Source organism: Hesperophylax consimilis, chromosome 13 (assembly GCF_061612785.1).
Source record: "Hesperophylax consimilis isolate HC1 chromosome 13, BYU_Hcon_1.0, whole genome shotgun sequence".
Lineage (NCBI taxonomy): Eukaryota > Metazoa > Arthropoda > Insecta > Trichoptera > Limnephilidae > Hesperophylax > Hesperophylax consimilis.
The window spans coordinates 24,482,337-24,504,545 of NC_142848.1; the positions used below are offsets into that span (position 1 = coordinate 24,482,337).

At 32.9% G+C, this 22,209-nt stretch overlaps 1 protein-coding gene across 1 annotated transcript; it reads left to right on the forward strand.

The window, feature by feature from the left end:
- The first annotated feature begins 10,773 nt into the window (after window positions 1-10,773).
- LOC149418650 (transmembrane reductase CYB561D2-like) lies at window positions 10,774-13,968 on the forward strand. Its single transcript, XM_089639139.1, has 3 exons — window positions 10,774-10,815; window positions 11,487-11,679; window positions 13,664-13,968. Exons 1-3 carry the CDS (start codon window positions 10,774-10,776, stop codon window positions 13,966-13,968), a joined length of 540 nt encoding a protein of 179 aa, XP_089495265.1.
- Window positions 13,969-22,209: the final 8,241 nt, after the last annotated feature.

Here is a 22,209-nt window from a genome sequence, read left to right on the forward strand (position 1 = left end):
AAATTATCGCCATCTATGATTGCGTATCTTATAACGTACGTTACGTTTACCCTTAAGTATTTACTTGCTTTGTAAAGCGGGTAAACGTAACGCACACGTAAGGCGAATAAAAAAATTTATGATATTAGAGATTTAGACTTATAATATTTTTTAATATTATAAAGGTAATTAAAACAAGAAATGTATATTAAGATGTACATAAAACATTAGGAATAACAAAACAGTCAAGAATATATCTAAGAGAAAGTTAAAATAATATGGTGGTACTACAAAAATATGACTTAATTTATTTTAAATATTTGTCGTATTTTTTTTCTGTTCGCATATCAGCGGGTAATTGTTAAATAATTTTATTTCTTCATATAAATGGTGAATCTGTGCTGTTGTGGTTCATACGGGTGGTACAGTTGTCCACCAATAGAAGTATTCCTTATGCTAATATTTAAGCAGTGGGGTATTATTTTCATTAAAAATATCTTTGTGTAGCTGAAGTAGTGCAATTTTGTCGTAAATTTTTGTAAGTGGGGGAACAGCGAATTCTTGGAATAAATTTATTGTTGGGTAGTAATACGTTTTTTTTGGATAATTTTTATAAGAATTTTTTTGAGTGGGTTAAGGGATGATTTATATGCACCCCCCAAGCTATGATTCTATATTGTAGTATAGAGTGCGCAAGTGCAAAGTAAATTTCTTTTAATATTTTTAATGAGATAGTATTTCTAAGTCTGAAGAATATATGTATTAGTTTCCTCATTCTGTTTACTGTGGAGTTTATTTGATTTTATTGTCGATAATTATTCCGATATATTTTATTTGTTCTTTACTACTAATATGGATACAATTTCAGTTACAGGGTGTGATTTTAAGAAGACAATTTCTGTCGTGAATTTTAATGTTTACATTTATAATTGAAATATTCTCTGTTAGGCTCAGAGATAGAAAATGAGTTTTTTCAACATTCAAAGTGAGCAAGTTTTTGTCAAACCATTGTTTATTTGCCGATATTTATTGCATTATTTGCAGATATTTCGGCCTCTTTCCAAGAGTTTTCTTCATTCGTCAATACTGTATCATCGGCATAAGATATTATCTTTCCGATGATTGGGAGTTTAAAAAGTTAATTTACATATAATATGAATAGTAGGGCCGAACACAGTTCCTTGTGGGATTTCAAAAATATTTTTTGTATATCACTTATCTCGTTGTTTACTTTCACTTGCTGGGTTCTTTGAAATTGATTATTATTAATTATGTTGATAATCATTAACTATGAGTATTATATATTTATTTACAAATTAACACGCAGTGTTTTTTTCAGATACATACCTACCATATTATACCTTCTAGTTGTCTCTTTTTTCCTTGTTTGATTAGAGATAGATAGTATTTTTTGGTTTGGGTATTTCAAACTCAATCACTAACCATCAATTCTGAATTTTGAATTTGTGTCTTGTCTTGTGATTCTCGGTCCGTTTCGCTTTTGATCCAATGGTGATCAGCTGTCAAGCATAGCGGTCATGTCTTTATGGTTTTACCTGTTCATTTTCATTGATCAAGAGCTGAAACGGGCCGAGAATCGAATAAATGGCGCTGATAGTACGAGTAGATTTGATAGTCGTCAAATGGTTTTTAACACCGTACCCCAATAATATTCAGTAGGTAGTTATTAACGAATTCATCTAAGATTAAGTAGATATTATTTACTAGGTAGGTATCACCATTTTGTAGTTGAATAAAGTTGTAAAAAAGTTTTAAAATTAATCTATTTGAATTTCACTTTTGTTTTCGGTAATGAATGAATTCAAATTTTTGGAAGCGGAAATTAACTCACTTCCCGACGTCCAATCGAGCTAGAGCTAGATATACTCGTTGTCCATGACAATGCATACAATTTTTGGTTGCAATCACGTACACACGTGCTGACATAAACGAATTTCTCTGAAATCGGATGACATTACAGATTAAGTTAAAATAGTAAATAAATGTCGGTCCTACCCGATCGGAATTTGGCGAGGTAGGTAGAGTTGTCGACTCCAGTTCCTGGGTAGGAAGGTTCAATCCTAAGTCAAGACATTTTAAAATAGATGTATTAATAGAAAAAAAAGTTCAGGAACAACTTGGACCGACTTATCCGAGACGCTATCTAGGTTATAAACCAATCTCAATAGAAACTTTGTTTCCATTAAAAAGGTAGATGCCAAAAATATGGAAAAAATTAGTTGTAAGAGATATTATTAATTCTGAATTTGAAATATGAGATCGACAAATATGACGTATTGATACTAGAGCAAGACATGCACACCAACTACTAATACCCAAAACCAACACATCCTTTGGATAAAAACACTACTGATTCCAGGCTGTAAAACTATACAATTCACTTCCAACACAATATAAAACATCTAATCTTACAGAATACAAAAAACACAAATGGAACTGGCTACAATCCTTTTAAATATTTAATTTTGCTATATTTCACATTTGTTCTTGTTAAAACTATGTAAAAATCGATTCTATATTTTAATTTTTATTGTTTCTCTGTCTAACTAATTTCCACTGTATTGTTTACTATTATATAACTTTACAATTGAAAAAGTCCTCCACAACACAGGTGAACTTCTAGCGTGGAGGACGATATACAATACTTTTGTAATAATATTTAAGAATAAATAAATAGGTCTCAATGGTCAAGTTAACTCATTGGTGAATTACTATAACAACCCGGTGAAACAAATTATTACTATTCAATTTGATACAAAGGAAACGAAGGATAAGGTCATCAAACAAAAAAAAAAATAAAGGAATCTTCACTCCCAAGGACATCAGGTACTCAGAATCAACTGAAAAAATATTCATAAATGATAAACTTACCCCAAAGAATAAACAACTTCTTTGGTTAACAAAATCTACCAAATCTTTGGGATATAAATACGTTTGGACGAAGGATGGAAATGTATTACTGAGAAAGAACGAAGAATCCCCTATAATAAGAATAAATGATGTTAACGACATTCCAACCCAATAATCATGTACCTACTAGAGTAAGAAATTTATATAATTAAATTTGAAAATGGATTACTATGACGATTTTTCGGTCCCAGACACTAAGGTTTATGAAAATATGACAGAACTAAATAACTACATAATTGAGGGAAATACAGATTTCAATTTAATAAATTTAAATATAAGAAGCATACGCAAACATTTTGATGATTTCTGTATTTTCCTCGATTCTCTAGATTTTCGTCCAAATGTAATCATACTTACCGAAACGCAAATGCGTGACTCAATACCCTACCACATCTCCGATTATGAGACTTACTCACTACCCTGTAAACATACTTCTCACGATGGTCTCTCAATATTTTACAGTTCAAATAAAATAACTAACGTAATAATTAATATCCCCAAATTTAAGTATTCTAATGCCATACATTTATCCTTCACACATAACAGTAAAACATACTCTATACTTGCTATATATCGCTCCCCTTTCTTAGACTCTAAATCCTTTATTACAGAACTTAAATATTTTATAAATGAAAATAATTGCAATCAATCCGATTTCTCATTTATTGTAGGTGATATAAACATCAACATTGATAATTCGATCCTAAACCCTATTGCAAACGAATATCTAAATGTAATATATAGCGAGGGTTATCTGTCTTACATAAATAAACCCACTAGATATGGCCATCACGCTGATTCTTGCCTCGATCATATATTACTCAAAACTAATAAAAATTTTATACCCAGATCAGCTGTCCTAAAATTCGATATCACAGACCACTACCCAACCTTTTTCGGTCACAGTAAATTAAATTTTCATCATACAACTAAAGAACAACAAGTGGAAAAAAATAAAATTAACTACCAAACACTAAACAATTCTCTAAAAAAAGAAACTTGGAACCAAGTTTTATCCAATGATGACCCAAATCAATCACTGAATACATTCTATTCGATATTAAATAATAATATCAAAAATAGTCTAGAATTAACACGAACACCTAAAAGAAAACATAAAAAAATTAAACCATGGATCACGCGTGGACTGATAATTGCAAGTCAACACAGGAACAAACTGTACAAAATTTACAAAAACCATGAGAATTACTGTATGGTAAAAGGTGTACCATCTAATGGAAATTTACGTCAGCAATACATAATCTATAGAAATTTTTTTAATATTCTTATGAAGAAATGTAAACAAGAATACTATGCAAACCAATTGCAAAAAGCTGATAATGATTCTAAAAAAACATGGCAAGTCATAAATGAAATAACGAATAGAACACACAAAATAAAAAGATTTCCCGAAAAAATTGTAACAGACGATAAAATAGTCATAACGGATGTAGGAAAAATCGCAAATAAATTCAATGATTTCTTTACAAACGTTGCCGCAGATTTAATAAATAATAATCCCTCATTTCAAAACAGTATACATAAATCAACCCAAATAGACATACCCACCCCCGAATATACTCCTAATTTATCTCAATTTAAACGGATAACTGAATCTGAAATTATAAAACACATTGACAATCTTAAAACAAATACAGCCAATGGTCCAGATGAATTAAGCTGTATCACAATCAAGTCTATTAAACAACACATTTCTATGCCCTTACAACACATTTTTAATTCCTGCCTTGAAAAAAACATTTTCCCAAATGCATTTAAACTCTCAATTATTGTACCCATACATAAATCTGGATCGATCTCTAAACTTGACAACTACAGACCAATATCGCTGATATCCCAACTTGCAAAGATATTAGAAAAAATCATAAAGATACAAGTACTAGAGTTTCTAGAATCTAATGCACTCTTGTCACCACACCAATATGGTTTCAGATCAGGTCTTAGTACTGATGATGCTTTATTTAATCTAACAAAAAAATTATACACCAATCTAGATTCGAATATGAAAAGTTTAACAATATTCTTAGACCTAAAAAAGGCTTTTGATACCGTCAATCATAATAAACTGCTTGAAAAACTTAATAATATGGGAATCAAAAACAATTGTCTGTCACTTTTAACAAATTATTTACTTGATCGCAGACAATCCACAAAAATTGGCGTAAATATTAGTAAACCAGCATCTATGAGACATGGGGTTCCACAAGGAACAGTTATAGGTCCGCTTTTGTTTCTAATTTATATTAATGACCTATGTAATATTAGTATTCCGGGAAAACTTTTCTCGTATGCTGATGATACTGCAATCACAGTTCATGGTAAATCCTGGGACGAGGTCTCTAAAAATGCAAATAAGTGCACAATTATTGTCAAAGAATGGCTCAATCAAAACCTTCTAACTCTGAACTGTGAAAAAACTATATATATTCCTTTTTATAATACCAAAAAAGCGGCACCCTTAACTCATCTAAGTATAAGGTTTCACAAAAATACTTGCAATCCTGTCTTATGCACTAACTGTACAGAAATGAAATCGGGGAATATAGTTAAATATTTAGGAATTATAATAGACAGCCAACTCAAATGGACAAATCATATAGAAAAGCTTGTAAATAAACTTAGATATTTAACTTATATTTTTAAACGTTTAAATAACATAGTAGATATCAAAAGAATCAAATTGGTGTATCATGCATTGGTGCAATCATCAGTATCTTATGGAATAATTGCATGGGGGGGGATTTATAACACCCATATTAAGCCACTAGAAATAACACAAAAACTAATACTAAAAATAATGTTGCATAAAGATATGACCTACCCCTCCTTGCAATTATTCGAAGAGGCTAAATTGTTAGAGATAAGAAAAATTTACTGTACACAATGTTTAAAATATATATTTGCTCGAAATTTTCTTTTTATAAAAAATGAAAATCGGTCTAGTAATAGGGTAAATAATGTATTTAAAGTTCCTCTGTGCAAAACAAGGCTTGCGCAAAGACATGCTTATTTTATTACACCAAAAATTTATAATGCACTCTATACCAATACAGAAATCAAATGTGAAAATATATCATCCTACAGGAAACATAAAAATGTAATAAAGTCTTGGATAAATACCATAGATATTAATATTTACCTGCTGTAACATCTGATCTTAATCTCTATTAACTTTTAACAAATCCTTATTAACTTTTATTTTTCATATTTAATCCCGTAAATACAGTAAATAATGATTTTACTATAAATATTTTGATTCTTTTCTTTTCAATTTTCTACAAAGATAAAATATGTATATTTAGAGTAATTTTAACTGAACTGCCTTAAAGAAACACAAGTATACCCACGAACTGGCGATGCCTATGTGGGATTTTTTTGCTATCATACATTTATGCATATTATTATTTTTATGTATATGCTGTTTATGAACTCGTGTGTGTGTACGTGTATTGTGTGTGTATGTTATGTATGGTGTGTAATACACTATATATGTATACATATGTGCATGTGTACATATACTTTTCTGTAATTCGCATTGTTTCTTTCTTTTTTTAATATGTATGTAAAAAACATAATTTGTATTTTAAAACCATGTATGTAACAAAAAATAAATAAAAAAAAAAAAAAAAAAAAAAAAAAAAAGTTGGTTAAGGAACCTGTCCCGGTAAGACAAGAGATTCTGGGTTCGATTTCTAGTTGTGACCGTTTCTGCGTTGTTTTTTTTATCATTGCCTTCTTGTTCCACGAACGGTGTATTACACAATGATCAAATGTAGGTAACATTGTATTAGTTATCTTTTTGAGCGACTAAATTGATGTATCCGTACATAAATTAATACGATGTACCTGCAATCAAACGGGTACCAAAATAGTTGTAAAAAAATCGTACACCTATTAAGCAATAATGTCATCACAATTCAAATGTCATAAATAATGTTATCTAGTACCTAAAAGCGAAGTGCTATGTGATGGTTGACACGTATTTTACATAATTCGAAATGAAACTCTTACAATTATCTATCAAGTATTAGGTAAATGGCAAAGGAATTGATGAATATGTGTGAGAAATAATTATTGGGTACTTAATACCATTTCTATGATACATGCCCTTATGCCAGGGGTCGGCAAACCGCGGGTCGCGAGCCGCATGCGGCTTTTTGCATGGTCATTTGAGGCTCTTCAACAGCAACTCCAATTTCACCTACTCTCAACCAGCCTTATGATATGGAGCCGAAGTGATGGATGAAGTGTTTCTGCATAAGAGTGTCTACCTATTCCCAACCGTCTTGAGCCAGTGAGACTATGGCATCCCCAATTGGGGTATATTGAGAGGGTAGTGATGAGGGGAAGGAGATGGAATCAGTGTTGCCATTTTAGATCTAGATTCAGCTGTAGTCTTGGCTTCGTTTTCAGAAATTATTCAATTATTCTAATTCTTTCCAGATTTCGAACAAATTATTAGTCCCCACACCATCGGCCTCAGAAATGCATAGGAACAAAGAGAATACTACTCTCAGATTACAATCCTAGAAAATAAAACAGTGTTATTTGCACCCAATGATCGAACCCTTCCATAGGGTGTGAAGAACCCTCCTGCGTGTAAGCTGTAGCTACGCCATTATCTGTACATAAACTTGCGACAAACAATGTTTAAAAAATAAATATGGTACAAGTTTCACTGCTGTCCTTGCATTGATATCGTTTTTCAACAGCTGTTTTGAGATAAAACAATCTAAGATTCGGCATTGAGAACAGAGGAAACCACTTTCTTCGACATTGCCACTATCTTGTTACAAACGGTAACAAGATAGTGGCAAGCGATCCATTAGCTACGAAGGGGGCAGTGTGTATGATTGCATTTGAGAAGATACAAAACATCTGAGGGATAGCTGGTGTCATCGTGATTGCTTTATCATCCAGAAAAAAATAAACCCTGCCCTGATGGACACATCGGCTAAAGTAGCAGGAAGCCATGGACATCCAAATTGATAGAGTCCTGACATGAAATCTGGAGGCACATCATCATATTTTGACCATATTTTTGTCACCAGAAAGATCCGAGAATGCTTTGAATAAACTGCGACATCAGTCGTACATTTACCGACGCTGAGCGCGCATTGAAACGACCCAGCGCAGAACAGTAATGTTCGCTAAAATAAGGCATAAGTTTGCAGAGTTCATTGTTGGTCTTTCTGCGCATGATCTGAATGTTCGTTTTTAAACGAACCGCCTGGCGTAGCGACGCTAAAAATGTTGTGAGATGGGTAAATTATAACACATTTATAAAAGTGTTTAACTTAATAGTCTAACAAAATATTCAATTTTGAACTTTTGCTAACCCAATTTGAGATTTGTAGTTTATTATGTTTATAAGCAGCCAGTAATTTGCGCGCTATTGCAAAAATGACTAATAAATCGCAAGCAGATTTTATTTTCGAGGACCGAAGAGTGATATTACAATGCCTTCATTGCCAGTCAGATTAATTTATTGACTAATCACGGAAATTGAGACGGGGTAAGGATGAGGATTGACTGCTCACTTGCCTTTGCTCACTTACTTAGTGGCGGGCCGGATTTGGAGAGACTGGTTGGGGGAGATCTTTTTACCTCTCCAGCAGGACTGCCTCGACCCATCGCCTTTCACCGCAGTGGGAAGGATGAACTCTCAGATGCTTACCCACCCCTTTTCCCTTTTCCTTCCCAGATCTTCCCCCCCTTCCTTTCCTTAAAAAAAAGCCACAGGCCTTGAGAGAAATTATTTTCCTGTGTGGTGCTAATGAAAAAAAATATTTATCTGTTATCAGTATTTACGTGCCAAAGGGGCCACTAAAAGATGCACGTAGAGATGTCGATCAACGAGCGTGTCGCAAATCGCAAGCCTGCGATCTATTACAACTGTCTACGATACAAGATACTTGGGAATACAGTAATGCTAAAAAGTCCGGAATTTCCTTTGAAATTGGAAGCCACAAACGGATTTTTATATACCTGTGAAAGTATCGCCTATGAAACGCTAAAAATGATAATGCAACTCCAAAGGTACTAACATAAGTATATTTTTTCCACAGATTTTCATGTTATAATTTATTCATAAACATAACCATTTAAAATAAATCAAAAAACTTTACACAAATTTAAAATGGTGTATAATGCATTTTTTGGTTTTTTTGTTTTGTATTTGTGTGTATCTCTACATGGAATGTGTGGGACTGCACTAACCTCCTCACATACCGGAATAAACATTATTATTATTATAAATGTTTTATAGGTAGCATAGAAACATTATTATTCTCTAACTTATGGGACGGGTGATTCCGTTTGCTGTTATTTAAAAATCACACTACCTGTAACTTGCAATGATGTTGTAAAAGAGTTTATTTTTGTTGTCATGCCAGATATAAAGACAGATGTAATTCTCGGTATCGATTTTTGGAAATCCTTTAACATTTGTCCGGATGTTTTTAAATATATGAATACGAAGGTGGTTAAATCTGCTCCTCGGGTTATTTCTGAAGTCAGAGGTATCGTGGACAAACAACACTTATCCATACATCAACAAAATTTACTTGATGATGTAATTAAAGAGTATATTTCCATTTCTGGTGACAAACTGGGTCGCACGCATTTAGAGGAACACGTCATAGACACTGGTAATAGTACACCTGTAAAACAGCGTTACTATCCGATTTCACCTCACCTGCTCCCAGCTGTACACCAAGAGCTCGATAGAATGTTAGAGATGGGTGTCGTTGAACCGAGCAGTAGTGTAGCATTTTTCAAACCCTTAACAATCTTAAATATCGGAACCAGGTGGGTTTTCAATAATTTTTATACTTTTTTTTCTAACGATCCAATTTTATATAATTGCTTTTAATTAAGGAACAGACATTTATAAATATATATAAAATAACATCGGAAGAATGTTACATATCGGTAGAAATTCGGAATGCGAATCTTAATCATAATGAATAACACGAGATTTTTGTCGCTAGTGTTTGATTTATCTTCTTTTTCCCGGAGGTAAATTCTACTGCTTTCTTCACTGTAACTTTACTGAATTCAAATTGATTGTGACACACATAATTTTTATTGCCAAATATCCGTATAGGTATTTTAAACCATTTTACGATGTTTATCTCGTTGAAACATGCAATTTATTCAATTGTTTATCTGATAGGTAATAAGTACTTCTGATTCCAGTTCCAATTTTAATTGTATTGATTTTGGATGTTTCCAAACCTATGAGCCTTATTGTCAGTATAGATTTGACTCTATTGTCTGGCTTATACTGGATACATTGACCGTACTTCGTTAGGTACAAAAAAGCTATAAATTTTGAACTTGAACTTCAAGTGGATCATTGTATCCAATATCACAGACCTGGTCGTGAGAATAAAACCATCTCATGTAATAATTAAAATTAATATTAATACATTGGAAAAAATAAACTTCAAAGGTTTTCAGTGGGTTATACAGGTGAAATAGAGATTCTAAATAAAAGTGTTTTAGTAAATTAGTGTTGTGAATGTTTGAATTTGAATTAGTGTTTCTCAATCTTACCGTTTCTACCTCTTTAAAATAGGCAATTTTTAACTTTTAAATTATAAAATTTCTTTCAAGTTTTCAAGTGACAAGTGAAGTTGATTGATAATTGATTTATAACTCAAAATGATCGTCGAAACAGAAAAAAGCTGGGAAGAGTTGACAGAGAAAACTCCAAGTGAGGATTCCACTGCAAAGGGAATAGGCTTCGAAATGACATGGAAAATTTTCAACACGATCAACCACTGCCTCATAGCAATCATTACTGTGGTTACTACTTGGCTGGCTTGCAAGAGTACAATGGCTTATATGGAGTGGCACGTATTGCTGACGACTGTTGGTGTGAGTTGAAGTTTTAAATTTTATTTTAAGTATTTTTATGTGCATTTAATTTGATATTTTTTTACAATTCTTTTACAAATTTTTAATTGTTCTTCTCATTTCTTTTAATTTTGTATTTTGTAGTAATTTTCTACAATTTTTTGATGTGCATAATACATATATAGTCCTCGCCAAAATTTAAATCATTACTTAATTATTTTATTTAAAAAGAAGTTAATTATATCCAGCTCGAAGGACCACTTTTATAAAAAAAAGTTGCTGAGGTTTGAGTTTTCATTTTAATTTGATATTTTTGTAATTTTTAACTAAGTCTTGTAAGAACCATCAAAAATACTAATTTCGGTCATGTGTCTGTCTAAAACTCTGGTTCAATGAACTGTAGAACCCGGGTTTGCCTTGAATTTAAGTGTAATGTTCAAAATTTGACCCGATTGTAACCTATTTACCTAGAATGCGATACTTTTTTACTAGATTTCTTTTATATAAATTTCTTTAGCACGTTTTTAGTACATGATACTTTTTGCCAGAAAAATATTTTCGTTAAAAAATTTGAAATGTTTCTTCTATTAAAATATCTTAAGTAATCTTGACAAGTAAAATCGGAAAAATTCAACAAAGTATACATATATACATTTGAATTATTGACCGTTTGTTTGTAATTTGAATTGCAGTACCAGTGTCTCATGGCCGAGATGATAATGTCTTTGTCAGGAGATAACTCCTGGTCGAACATGCTGCAGAAGTCCACCAAGAAGACCCTCCACGGGCTGCTGGCATGCTGCGGATCCATCCTGGCCATCGCCGGAATATCTCTCGTCATCTACAACAAATCCAAACACTTCAAGTCGAACCACGGGATCCTTGGTAAATAAAAGAAAAGAAAATTTTAATAGTTAATGTAACATAAAATCTGTGATATTGCTTCTGATATTAAAAGCATTAAAACAATATGAATTAGAAAAAGGCATAAAAAAGATAATTAGCTGGGACCAAGACTCCCAGTTAGAAGGAGGTACCGAGTTTGCGCCTTGGTCACAATCGAAACGAAACATGAGACAGAACAAGACATACAAAATTAAAAAAGGGTTACAGTCGCAATAAGGAACTCGAGTTAAAAAGTATTATTGTCTAAAAAACATGTATTCATATAGGTAGTTTAACAAACGCTGACTCTGAGTTATATTATTTATTTGTTTATTTACTAATGCTATTCTTAGGGGCTTTTACAAATGAAAAGTTAAATTTTACATAACCAACCCATCTGGCTAATTTGTTCGCTTTCGGGAACAACTGGTATGGTCTCACAAAAATTGTCACGTCTTCCTTACTGTTGTAGTGAGAAATACGATATAAACGGTGTAAGACAGAGAAAATACCAGGATTTATGTTAAAATGCAGAAGTTAACCACAAAATAATTAAAATGTGTACCTTTATGAAACCAAAGGTTCGAATTCGAATTTGGAAAACTTGTGAGAATTTTGTATTAATTATTTATATGTGAAACGAAAAATGTTTAAGTAACGTTAACGTTTTTAGTACATTTGTCTAATGAAATAAGTACGTTTTTATACATATACATTAAGTTAGAAAAAACGTAAAGTGCTCAAATTGACTTCTAACAAAGTCAAAATATAGCAGTCATATAAAAGTTATGTTGTATTTGTAGTTAAATATATAAGTTTTCTTATGTAGAATTGATAAATCGTTATTTAAAAACAATTAAAACGAAAGTTTGACCGAGTGCGATTGACTTTAATGTTAATCGACAAAACCGAGGTGCGTATGACGTCACCTGACGGCTCTAAAGAATGGATTCTTTGAAATCGGCATTTGTTAAAAAAACAATACTGGTATTTAAGTTAGAACTTTCACAACAAAAAATCTGGAATACCTCGTTCGGAATCGAACTAAGGATCTTACCGGATCAATGCGTCTAAACACTCGGCCACTGTGGCCTGATTTTCTGACGTCTTTTTTGACAATCTCATATTCCAATTTCGGAATTAACAGTATTATTCTCAACTAATTTTTATCGTATTTTTTTAATAAGTTATTAATATTGCATGAATTAATTTTCATTTTGTTCTGTTTTATTGCTTTTAAATGTGTATAATTAATTTAACAATCCCAAAACTTCATTTCGGAATTGTCTAATTAATTTAACAATCCCAAAACTTCATTTCGGAATTGTCTAATTAATTTAACAATCCCAAGACTTAATTTCGCTACAATGATGACAAGCTAGTGTTAAAGTTTGAATATTTATTCGAGTAATTTACACATTTCTCTGTTGAAAAGTTTTGAAAAAATTAAGGCGTAGCGCGTTAAAAACTGAAATTAAAGAAATACGTAGATACTAGTAATTAATCTGATTCGATCATTCAACGTTTGACAAAAAACTTAATATTTCATTGATTTTTTTAAATTTTTAATTATTAGATCATCACATTTCCTCTTTTACCTTTACTAAGTTCGAATTTGAATAAATCACTTCCTCAAAGATATTATTGATATCCATTGAACATTAAATATAAACCTTGGAAATATATCATTAAAATACTTTTCATGTCATTTAAAGATGTACTTTATCAGAATTGTTTGTATTAGGTATATTGTTATGTATTTTTCTGTTATGGTTTGTTATGTCGTTATTTTATTGGTCAATGACATAAATACTCTTATCACTGTCATATATGCATGTATAAAGACTGTTTATAACGCTAATAAATAAAATAAAACGTACATAAAGAAAGTAAAATGAAATAAGGTTTTCAAAGCTCGCATTAACAACGTATCGTGAATGCCTTAATAAGTGTTATTAATATTAATTTATTTTTTCTCTTTTAGGCCTTGTAGCTCTGGTATTTCTGGTGATCACCGTACTGAACGGTCCGATAGCATACTTCGCCACTTTCCTGCGGCTGAAGAAGCCAATTTTCATCAAGATCTACCACAACCTTACCTCCATCCTCGCTTTCATTTTCGGCATTACCTGTCTCTGTCTCGGCTACGAGGAGAAATGGTTTATGAGGAAGACGTCTCAGGAAATTGTGACCACCTTCATCGTCTTCAGCAGCATCACCGCCTGCCTGACTCTGAGAACTCCAATCCTAAACACCATCAGGTTGATCAGAAGCCTCTTCAGACGTTGATTTGCTAGGACCATATATGATAGAAACCGAGGGAAATATGCGACAGAAGGGTGCCGCATACTTACACCGCACTACGTCCAAATTGCACTTACCACTAATGCGGCAGAGCCAATGAAAGTAAGTTGGCAGAAATGATAGGAGGGGCGCCGCTGTGTGCAGATGCGATTTGCACTAGTATGGGTGAACGATATTTGCGATTCGCGTTCATGCTAATAATCATTCATGAACCATCTCCTTTGTTTCTATTATCTACGTCTAGAACAGTTGTCGATAAAACTCTGGGAGTTGCAAAATATTACTATATTTTAAGTTCGGAGGCTAATACCACTTGAATCAAATTTTGAGCTATGCTAAATTGTAGGTTAATCTTAATTAATATTCGGCCAATATACGACTACCAAGTCATTCACTCTAGCGAACCAATGATCGTAAAAGTAATAGGCATGAATTCAAAGACTCTACCGAAGACCAAAGCAAAATAAATCGAAAATACGGCTTTTTCCAACAAATTCCTTGCTTTAAAAGCAATTTGTATTGTAAATACTTGACACTGAATATATCTGAACATTTATTATTAATTATCAATTATTCTGTGTCAGGTGTACAGCTTAGTTCTTCAATTGACTTAGGATTCTTGTTAGGTATTTTTAAAATCATTTCGTGAAGAATTGTACGAAGGGCCGATAAGATTTTCATGGGCAAATAGTATTGTGTAGTTGGGCTTTTGGGATAATCATCAACACGATAACAAACAACCTAATAATAGTAAAAAAGGTATTAAACATGATATTATTAAATGTTATTAATTAAAGTCAACGAAAACCATCATAATTTATATTAGTATGAATAATTAATGTGCTTTATAGTTGGTGTTGTACAAATAGATTTATTCATCATTTATGTAAGAATAGTATTTGCGGATTTTTAATAAAACTTAGTCAGAGTAAGAGAAAAATATTCAATTATTAAACCGTTAATTATTTAGACAAACATTTTTTGTTTGTTTTACAGTCTTTGTTTTTTTTATAGTATTTATATATTTATAGTATTTATAATGTGAGCTCCAGTCAACTATATAACCTCAATGCAATCCATAGTGGAATAAATGTTGTAAAAGTTAGATTTGTCTGTATATATATTAGTTCTTATTATTAATCATAGTTACCTACCCAATGAACACGTCAAAATAAGATGAATGGCTGACATAACACTATGAATCTCTTTTCAGATAATTTGTTTACATTTTATGCACTTCAAAAACTTTCCTGAAAGTGACAGCCATTCGAATTCTATGGAATCAATTATTTACAATACAGGGAGTGGGTACCTATTAATATTTTTTATTTATATTAATAATATAGTTATTTGGCTAATCTCTATTTAAAGTTATTAAAGTTTATATAAAAATACTAACATACATTTGATCCATCCATTCCTAACAATCCTAATCCTCTGGTTCTTGCAATATTCTTTGCTTCTAACTAGGTTTCGGTATCTTATTATTTTTTTGCAATGCTGCACAATTGCCACAGTAGCCTGAATCCAGTGGGACTAAAGCCTCCCCAATGACTGTCTGGCTAGAGAAATTAAGGAGGAAGAAGGTGAGGTGGAAGGAGATTTTTGTGGAACAGCTGGCCATAAGATGTAAAAATACGAGATCTTATATATCATTTAACCCAACCCAACGGATAATCCAGAAGAATATTTATAATATCAGTGGTTACATATGTTTTCACTGTTTGGAAATGTAACCCGCAATTTTATTAGGTAAAAAGGATTCCCAAATAGATTTGAATGGAAAGCAATGCCACCACTGATTTAGTACCTAACCCAAAATGATTAACACCGTTCGCCGTGAAAATCTAAAATCATATCTATAAATAGGAGGCAAGTAAATTTAATAAAGATACTTCTGAAATTAAGTAAATAGAATAATTTATTTTTAATTCGTTTTGTAATAAGTGCAAAATATTATTATCTGTATTTGGTGCGCAGTTAAAACAAAATATTTTTTCTAATGCAAATTTTTTCGGACGTCATTGCGCGTTAATTTAATTAGCAATTGGTATTAGTATCTAATAATGAGTTATCTGTTATCAGTATCTACGTTCCAAGGGGCTTCTAACAGATGCACGTAGAGATGTCGCAAATCGCAAGCTTGCGATCTATTACAACTATTTACGATACAAGATACGTGGGAATACAGTTATGCTAAAAAGTCTTGAAATTACTTTACTGACGGCCCTTCATATTAACGGCCAATTACAAATCAATTCTAAAATTTTACCCGAAATCACCAAAAAATTACAAGCTGTAATCTACATTAGTATTGTATTTCCAGGTTTTTATCACAAACTCTCTTATTAAATAAAACTCCGGCTCAAAAAAACACTTGAAATTTAATGTGATAGATTGACGATGGACTCAATTACAGCAGAATAATGTGGACTCCGACCTTGAGGTTACCATCTCATTTATTATACACTTGGTCTCTCCAATACTCAAAAGCTTAACGCCATCTATTTGTAAACTAATAGTCTAATATCTGGAGCCATCTATGGGTGACCTCTTACAAGAATATTACAATTAGTACATTATAAATTATTTATTTATATTGAACGATCTCGACTATCTGGGAGCGCCAACTACATTTAAATGTTTATTAAAAGGCGTTAGATAGAAAAATATGAGTTTAGTTTTACTACGCTGCATCCATTTTCTTCGATTTAATCTTAGAAATCGTAATATTGAGGCTGCGTAGTAAGCATTGAAAAAGAAAAAAAAGGATTACTGAAGATAGTTTGTTTTGTGTTCGTACAAACAGGTCTCCAACTCGTCTTGAAAGGAGTTTATAAATAAATGGCTCTTTTAGATTAATCAGGGATTTAATTAATACTCCGCGTATTATAATGTTGACTCAATAGTCGACCTAACTAGTAGCTGGCTAATTGGAATCTGAAACAGTAAGTTTCTCTGGGAGCCTTCCCACTGGCCCTGGCGACTACTGGCCACTGGCTCCATCTTGCGGACTTGCAAGATGGAGCCAGTGCACTGCCATCTGTGCGTGCATCTATGAAGCTCTTACTTCTCAACAGTTTGAAAGAGAAATATGTAAATACGAATTTTATTATAATTATTATCATAATTAATAAGCGTAACCGACTGTTGTGAACATATTTAATAAAGCGCGAATTATTTAAAATAAAAGAACCATCTCTTGACAAATGTCTAATGTAGCTTTTTTTTTCATGTCTACAACAATGTTAAATAACTGAACCAGATATGTTATTCAAAATTTTTAGAACAAACTTCGTGATTTTTTTTATTTCGAGGAAATTTCATATAATTACTTTCTAAACTCGGCTAATGAATAGAAATTAACTTTAAAATATTACATATTTTAAAAAACGCTAAAAATTGTTGACGGGAAGTATGACATATTTCTGTCGAAATTCGGATTGCGGGGTGGTCTTAATAATAATCCTAATATATTACAAGGTTTTGGTGGCTAGTGTTTGATTTGTCTTAATTTTCCCGGGGGTGATTTCAACGGTAACTTTAAAACATCCCGTTCGTTTGTTTGAAAGGTGTGTTTTTTTAAATTTTTTACGTCAACCCTACACAGGTGGCCCTGAGGGAAATTATTTTTCATATTCATCTTTGATATGCTGTGTGGAGGGTTTTTTTTAAGGAAAGGAAGGAGAGGAAGTTCTAGGAAGGTAAAATATATGAGGGTTGGATAGGAATCTAGGGATTAGTGTTTGCAGGAGTGACGAACCTCCCCCGCAGTAACCCCTACCGACGCAAAGTTGGAGAGGTCAAAGGGTCTCCCCAAACTAGCCTCTCCGGATCTGGCACGCCATGCAGCTGGTGGGCAGGCGCAACCTGTACACACCTCACCCGATGAACCAGGACACCCCTGCTGAATCACCAAACGTAGCTAATTACTTGGGAAGACCTATGGCAGAGGTTTTGATTATCCAATAAATACTTACCGTGAATAAATACAGTGGTTTAGATCAATTTTTTCAATACATTTATATATATATCCCTGAAATCCAATCGCAATCAGAAGTACTTATTATGAGATTATTATTATGAGAGGTGATTTCATATTTTTTTATCGCCAAGTGTATAGATACTTTTCAAAATAATATTTTAATGATGTTTGCCTCGTTGAAGCATGCAATTTATGCAATCATTAATCACATAATAAGTACTTCTCCTGCAATTGGATTGCATGGATTACATATATCTTTCAAGTTTTATGGATTTAAGAGCGCGCAGGAGCGCCGAGAAATTTTAACGATAGGTATTTGTAAAAATTATTTCTATTTCGTTCATCTCAGCGGAGACAGCAAAAGCGCTATCGGTGTATTGGTGAACCCCAATGCGTGTGTGTGCGTGGCTGCAGGTGTTCGAAGCACGAAACGTCGCGCCGCGCCGGATAGCGACTTCGCGTCAAATTATCGCGATCAGTTCTTATTATTTCATTTACTGTTATTCATTTATTCCAAAAATTAAGTAGGTGCCTAGGTACATATTCGTAATAAAATAGTGATGTCTACATTATTTAATATTGTTTTGTACTTAACTTTATTATTATTATTACTTACTACAAATATGTACGTAGATACATTTATTTTGCCTCCGTAGTTGAGGGGTAAGGCTCTCGACTTCGAGTCCGGAGGTCTCGGATTCAAATCACGGCGTGCGCAAGTAAATTGATTTTAATTAATTTATGTTGTTTCACAATATTAAAAATAATATTCATTAAAAAGAATATTAATTAAATATAATATAAAATAATTGTCTGGAGAAATAATGATACACGCGGCGACTTAGTTACGGCCAAATCAGCTATCAGCTTACAGGGTTTTGTAATACTAGTCCAATTAAGTCGCCAATTGGGGAATCCGCAGTCTCACTGGCTCCAGACGGGAGCAGTTCGGACTCTTGTGCGGTATTAACATACAAAAAGTCACGTCGCAACTCGCAACTAGAGCGCCTGCTGTTCGCTCATCACCTCAGTCACATCGCGACTTGTGCGTAGTTATATACATGTGACTGCCTGCTCCGAGCTCATCTTCTGCACACGCACAAGTAAATGAGACTTGTGGGTGCGTGTATACAGGTTGCTGCACACATAAAAAAGTCATGTCGCAACTCGCAACTAGAGCGCCTGCTGTTGACTCATCATCTCAGTCACATCGCAACTTGTGCGTATGACTGCATGTGACTGCCTGCTCCGAGCTCATGCCATGGAAGCCCACATTATAGCAGAAGGGTTCTCGAGAAGCATGGAAATGCATGGATTGAAATTTAACAAACTAGTTGGTGATGGCGACTCCAGCATCATGAAAAAATAATGCAACAAATGCCATATGGTCCTAACCTTATAGTACAAAAAATAGAGTGCAAAAATCACTTACTCCGCAATTTTTGCAACAAAATGTAAAAAACCAACAACGCTAAAGGCTTTGTACCAGTTCATATAAGGAAAAAGGTTGAAGCAAACGTTTTACGCATGAGAAGAGCTGTAGTTGGAGCAGTAAATTACAGGAAAGAGCAAGAAAACACAGTACAAAGTGATAAAATAAAAAAAATTGAAAATGGACATAAAAAATACCGCAAATCATGTGTTTGGTGATCATAAAAATTGTGCATCGTACTATTGCAAGCCGGAGAAGTATACTGATGATCCAAATTTAGTAAGCGATCTTCGAGATTATGGAATATGGACTGATATCCAACAATTCTTATTGTCTCTAATAGCAAATGCAGAAAGTCTTATTATTGACGTGACAAATAACACTGTGGAGCAATTCAACAACGTTATCGCCAAATTTATAGGTGGAAAAAGGGTAAATTTTACTACAAGAGGATCTTACCAAGCAAGATGTTTTGGAGCAGTAGCTTCGTGGAATAGTGAATTGGCAACCCATTCAAGAATACAAAAGAAAATCCAAGGCCACAGTCCCGGCAAATACACGAAGCACTTTATAGAGAGAAAACGACGTTCGAAGGAGAATACACAAATGTGTCGAAAAAAAAAACTAAAGTATAATGAAAATACGACAGAAAAAAGAAAAAAAGTTACAGGGCCCGATGAAAATTATGGTCAATTGGAATTAGAACCAGATATGCCACCTGAAATATTTGAAACGAAAAAAGAGGAATTTCTCAAAGAATTATCTTCAACGAATAAGGAAGAGCTCGAACGGAATACGGTAGGCCAAAGCAATAACAATCTGTGGGCAATTGAAAGACGTAAGCGGATAACGGCGTCTAACTTCGGAAAAATATATAAGCTTCGGCAAAAAACTTCAGTTACGGGAGTATTAAACTCTTTACTGTACTCACAATTCAAAGGAACTATGGCCACAAATTATGGAAAAGAAAATGAAAGCCTAGCAATAGAGCAATTTTCAAAAAAAACAAGTTTGCAGGTATCCGCTTGTGGGCTATTTATCGATAAAACCAAAAACTTTTTAGCGGCAAGTCCGGATGGCCTTATCGGTGAGGATTCTATAATTGAAATTAAATGCCCTTATAGTGTAGCAAATATGTCACCAGAAGAGGGAATTGCACAAAAGATAATTGATTACTGTAAATTGGAAGACCATTCTTTAACATTAAAACGGAATCATAATTACTTCTACCAAGTACAAGGCCAGTTACATATTACTCGTCGTAATTATTGTTATTTTGTTGTGTGGAGTCCAAAAGGTTTGCTGTATGAAAAAATTGAGAGGGACGATGAAATCTGGCAAAAAATCGTTCCACTGTTAGAAAATTTCTACCACCAATGCCTTTTACCAGAAATAATTGACGGTCGCATACCAAGAAATTTACCGGCGAGGGAAAGGTCTGGACCATAAATTGTTTTAATTTCATTGTGTAGATGTTAAACAGTATTTTTTTTTACAATAAAGCGTTTAAAAACAAAAAATATTAGATCATTGAAGAAGATTGAAAATGTCAAAATGATGTAGGAGGTATTCCCAAAAGTGCATTTTTCTGTAATAATATAACGTATTAAAAAAGTTAAATAAAAACTAAACTAGTTATGTGTATGTACCTAATATGTAGCACAATAAACAATATGGTGCCTCTTATACATATATTTCAATATTCATTTGTATAATATGATATTATAATAACATAATCGATTCAACAACATGTGGTAGATGCATGTACCACTGAACATACGCTGTACCAGCATTCCATCAAACGATCAGTGGTGTATGTACTTACTTACCATCACACATTTTCTTGTAAAATATAATTAAAAAATCTAGAACAATATATATAGTCAAATATAAAAGTTTTTTTTTGGTTCGGTAGTTGTATCTTAAAAAAAAGTGTCCTACAAAGGGATAATATTATGTTGAGTACAACCTTCAAAAGTTATCAAAAAATATTTTAATTAATTTTTGTGTTCCATATCCAACTCGGCAATACGGAACGGAATCATCTCGGGGTCTCTCTGTAACAGGTGTTTTTTTTTCAATTTTTTTCGATTAATTTATTTGACGTAAACAAATTAAATTTGTCACAATATCTTTAGTAAATAAGCTCGGTAAGTATTGGCACACTCAAGATGAGTCACCAAACAGAAAAATAATTTTAAAAAAACATCGATAACTCGGGACATGACAACACTAGTGGACTAGTGTATCGATATAATTATTGAGAATGTCACATCACTTCGTTGACTGTATACGTATTCAACAAAACCCTCTCCGCCCCCCCTCACCCCCGAATACTGAGAGAAAGGGACACATGCACCTCAGCCTGATAATACCTAAATAAAATTGTCAAAATCGAGGTTTTGTAGTCCTCATTTTTCTACTCCAAAACTGAACCGATTTCCAAGATTTTTTTTACCAAATGTATTGAAAGAAAACATTCTATGTCTGTACATTTTGCTTTTTTTAAAAATACATCGTCTTATTTGTATACTGAACGTTTGTTGATGGCGTTAAAAAAGGCAATTTTAACAATTTTTGAAGGGTTATAACTCCTATAAAAAGTAACTTATCAAAAAAATCAAAACGTACCGACACGCTTGCAGTCAATATTCATATTATGTAAAAAAATATTTTCTCTAGTGTCAAAATCCAGAGAGGGAAATGAGGAATACGTTTGTATGGAAAAAACACCACCCGGTTTCCTCTTAATACAATCAACATAAATCATCGGTTTGCCATATAATTTTTTGATACGCTATTAATGATT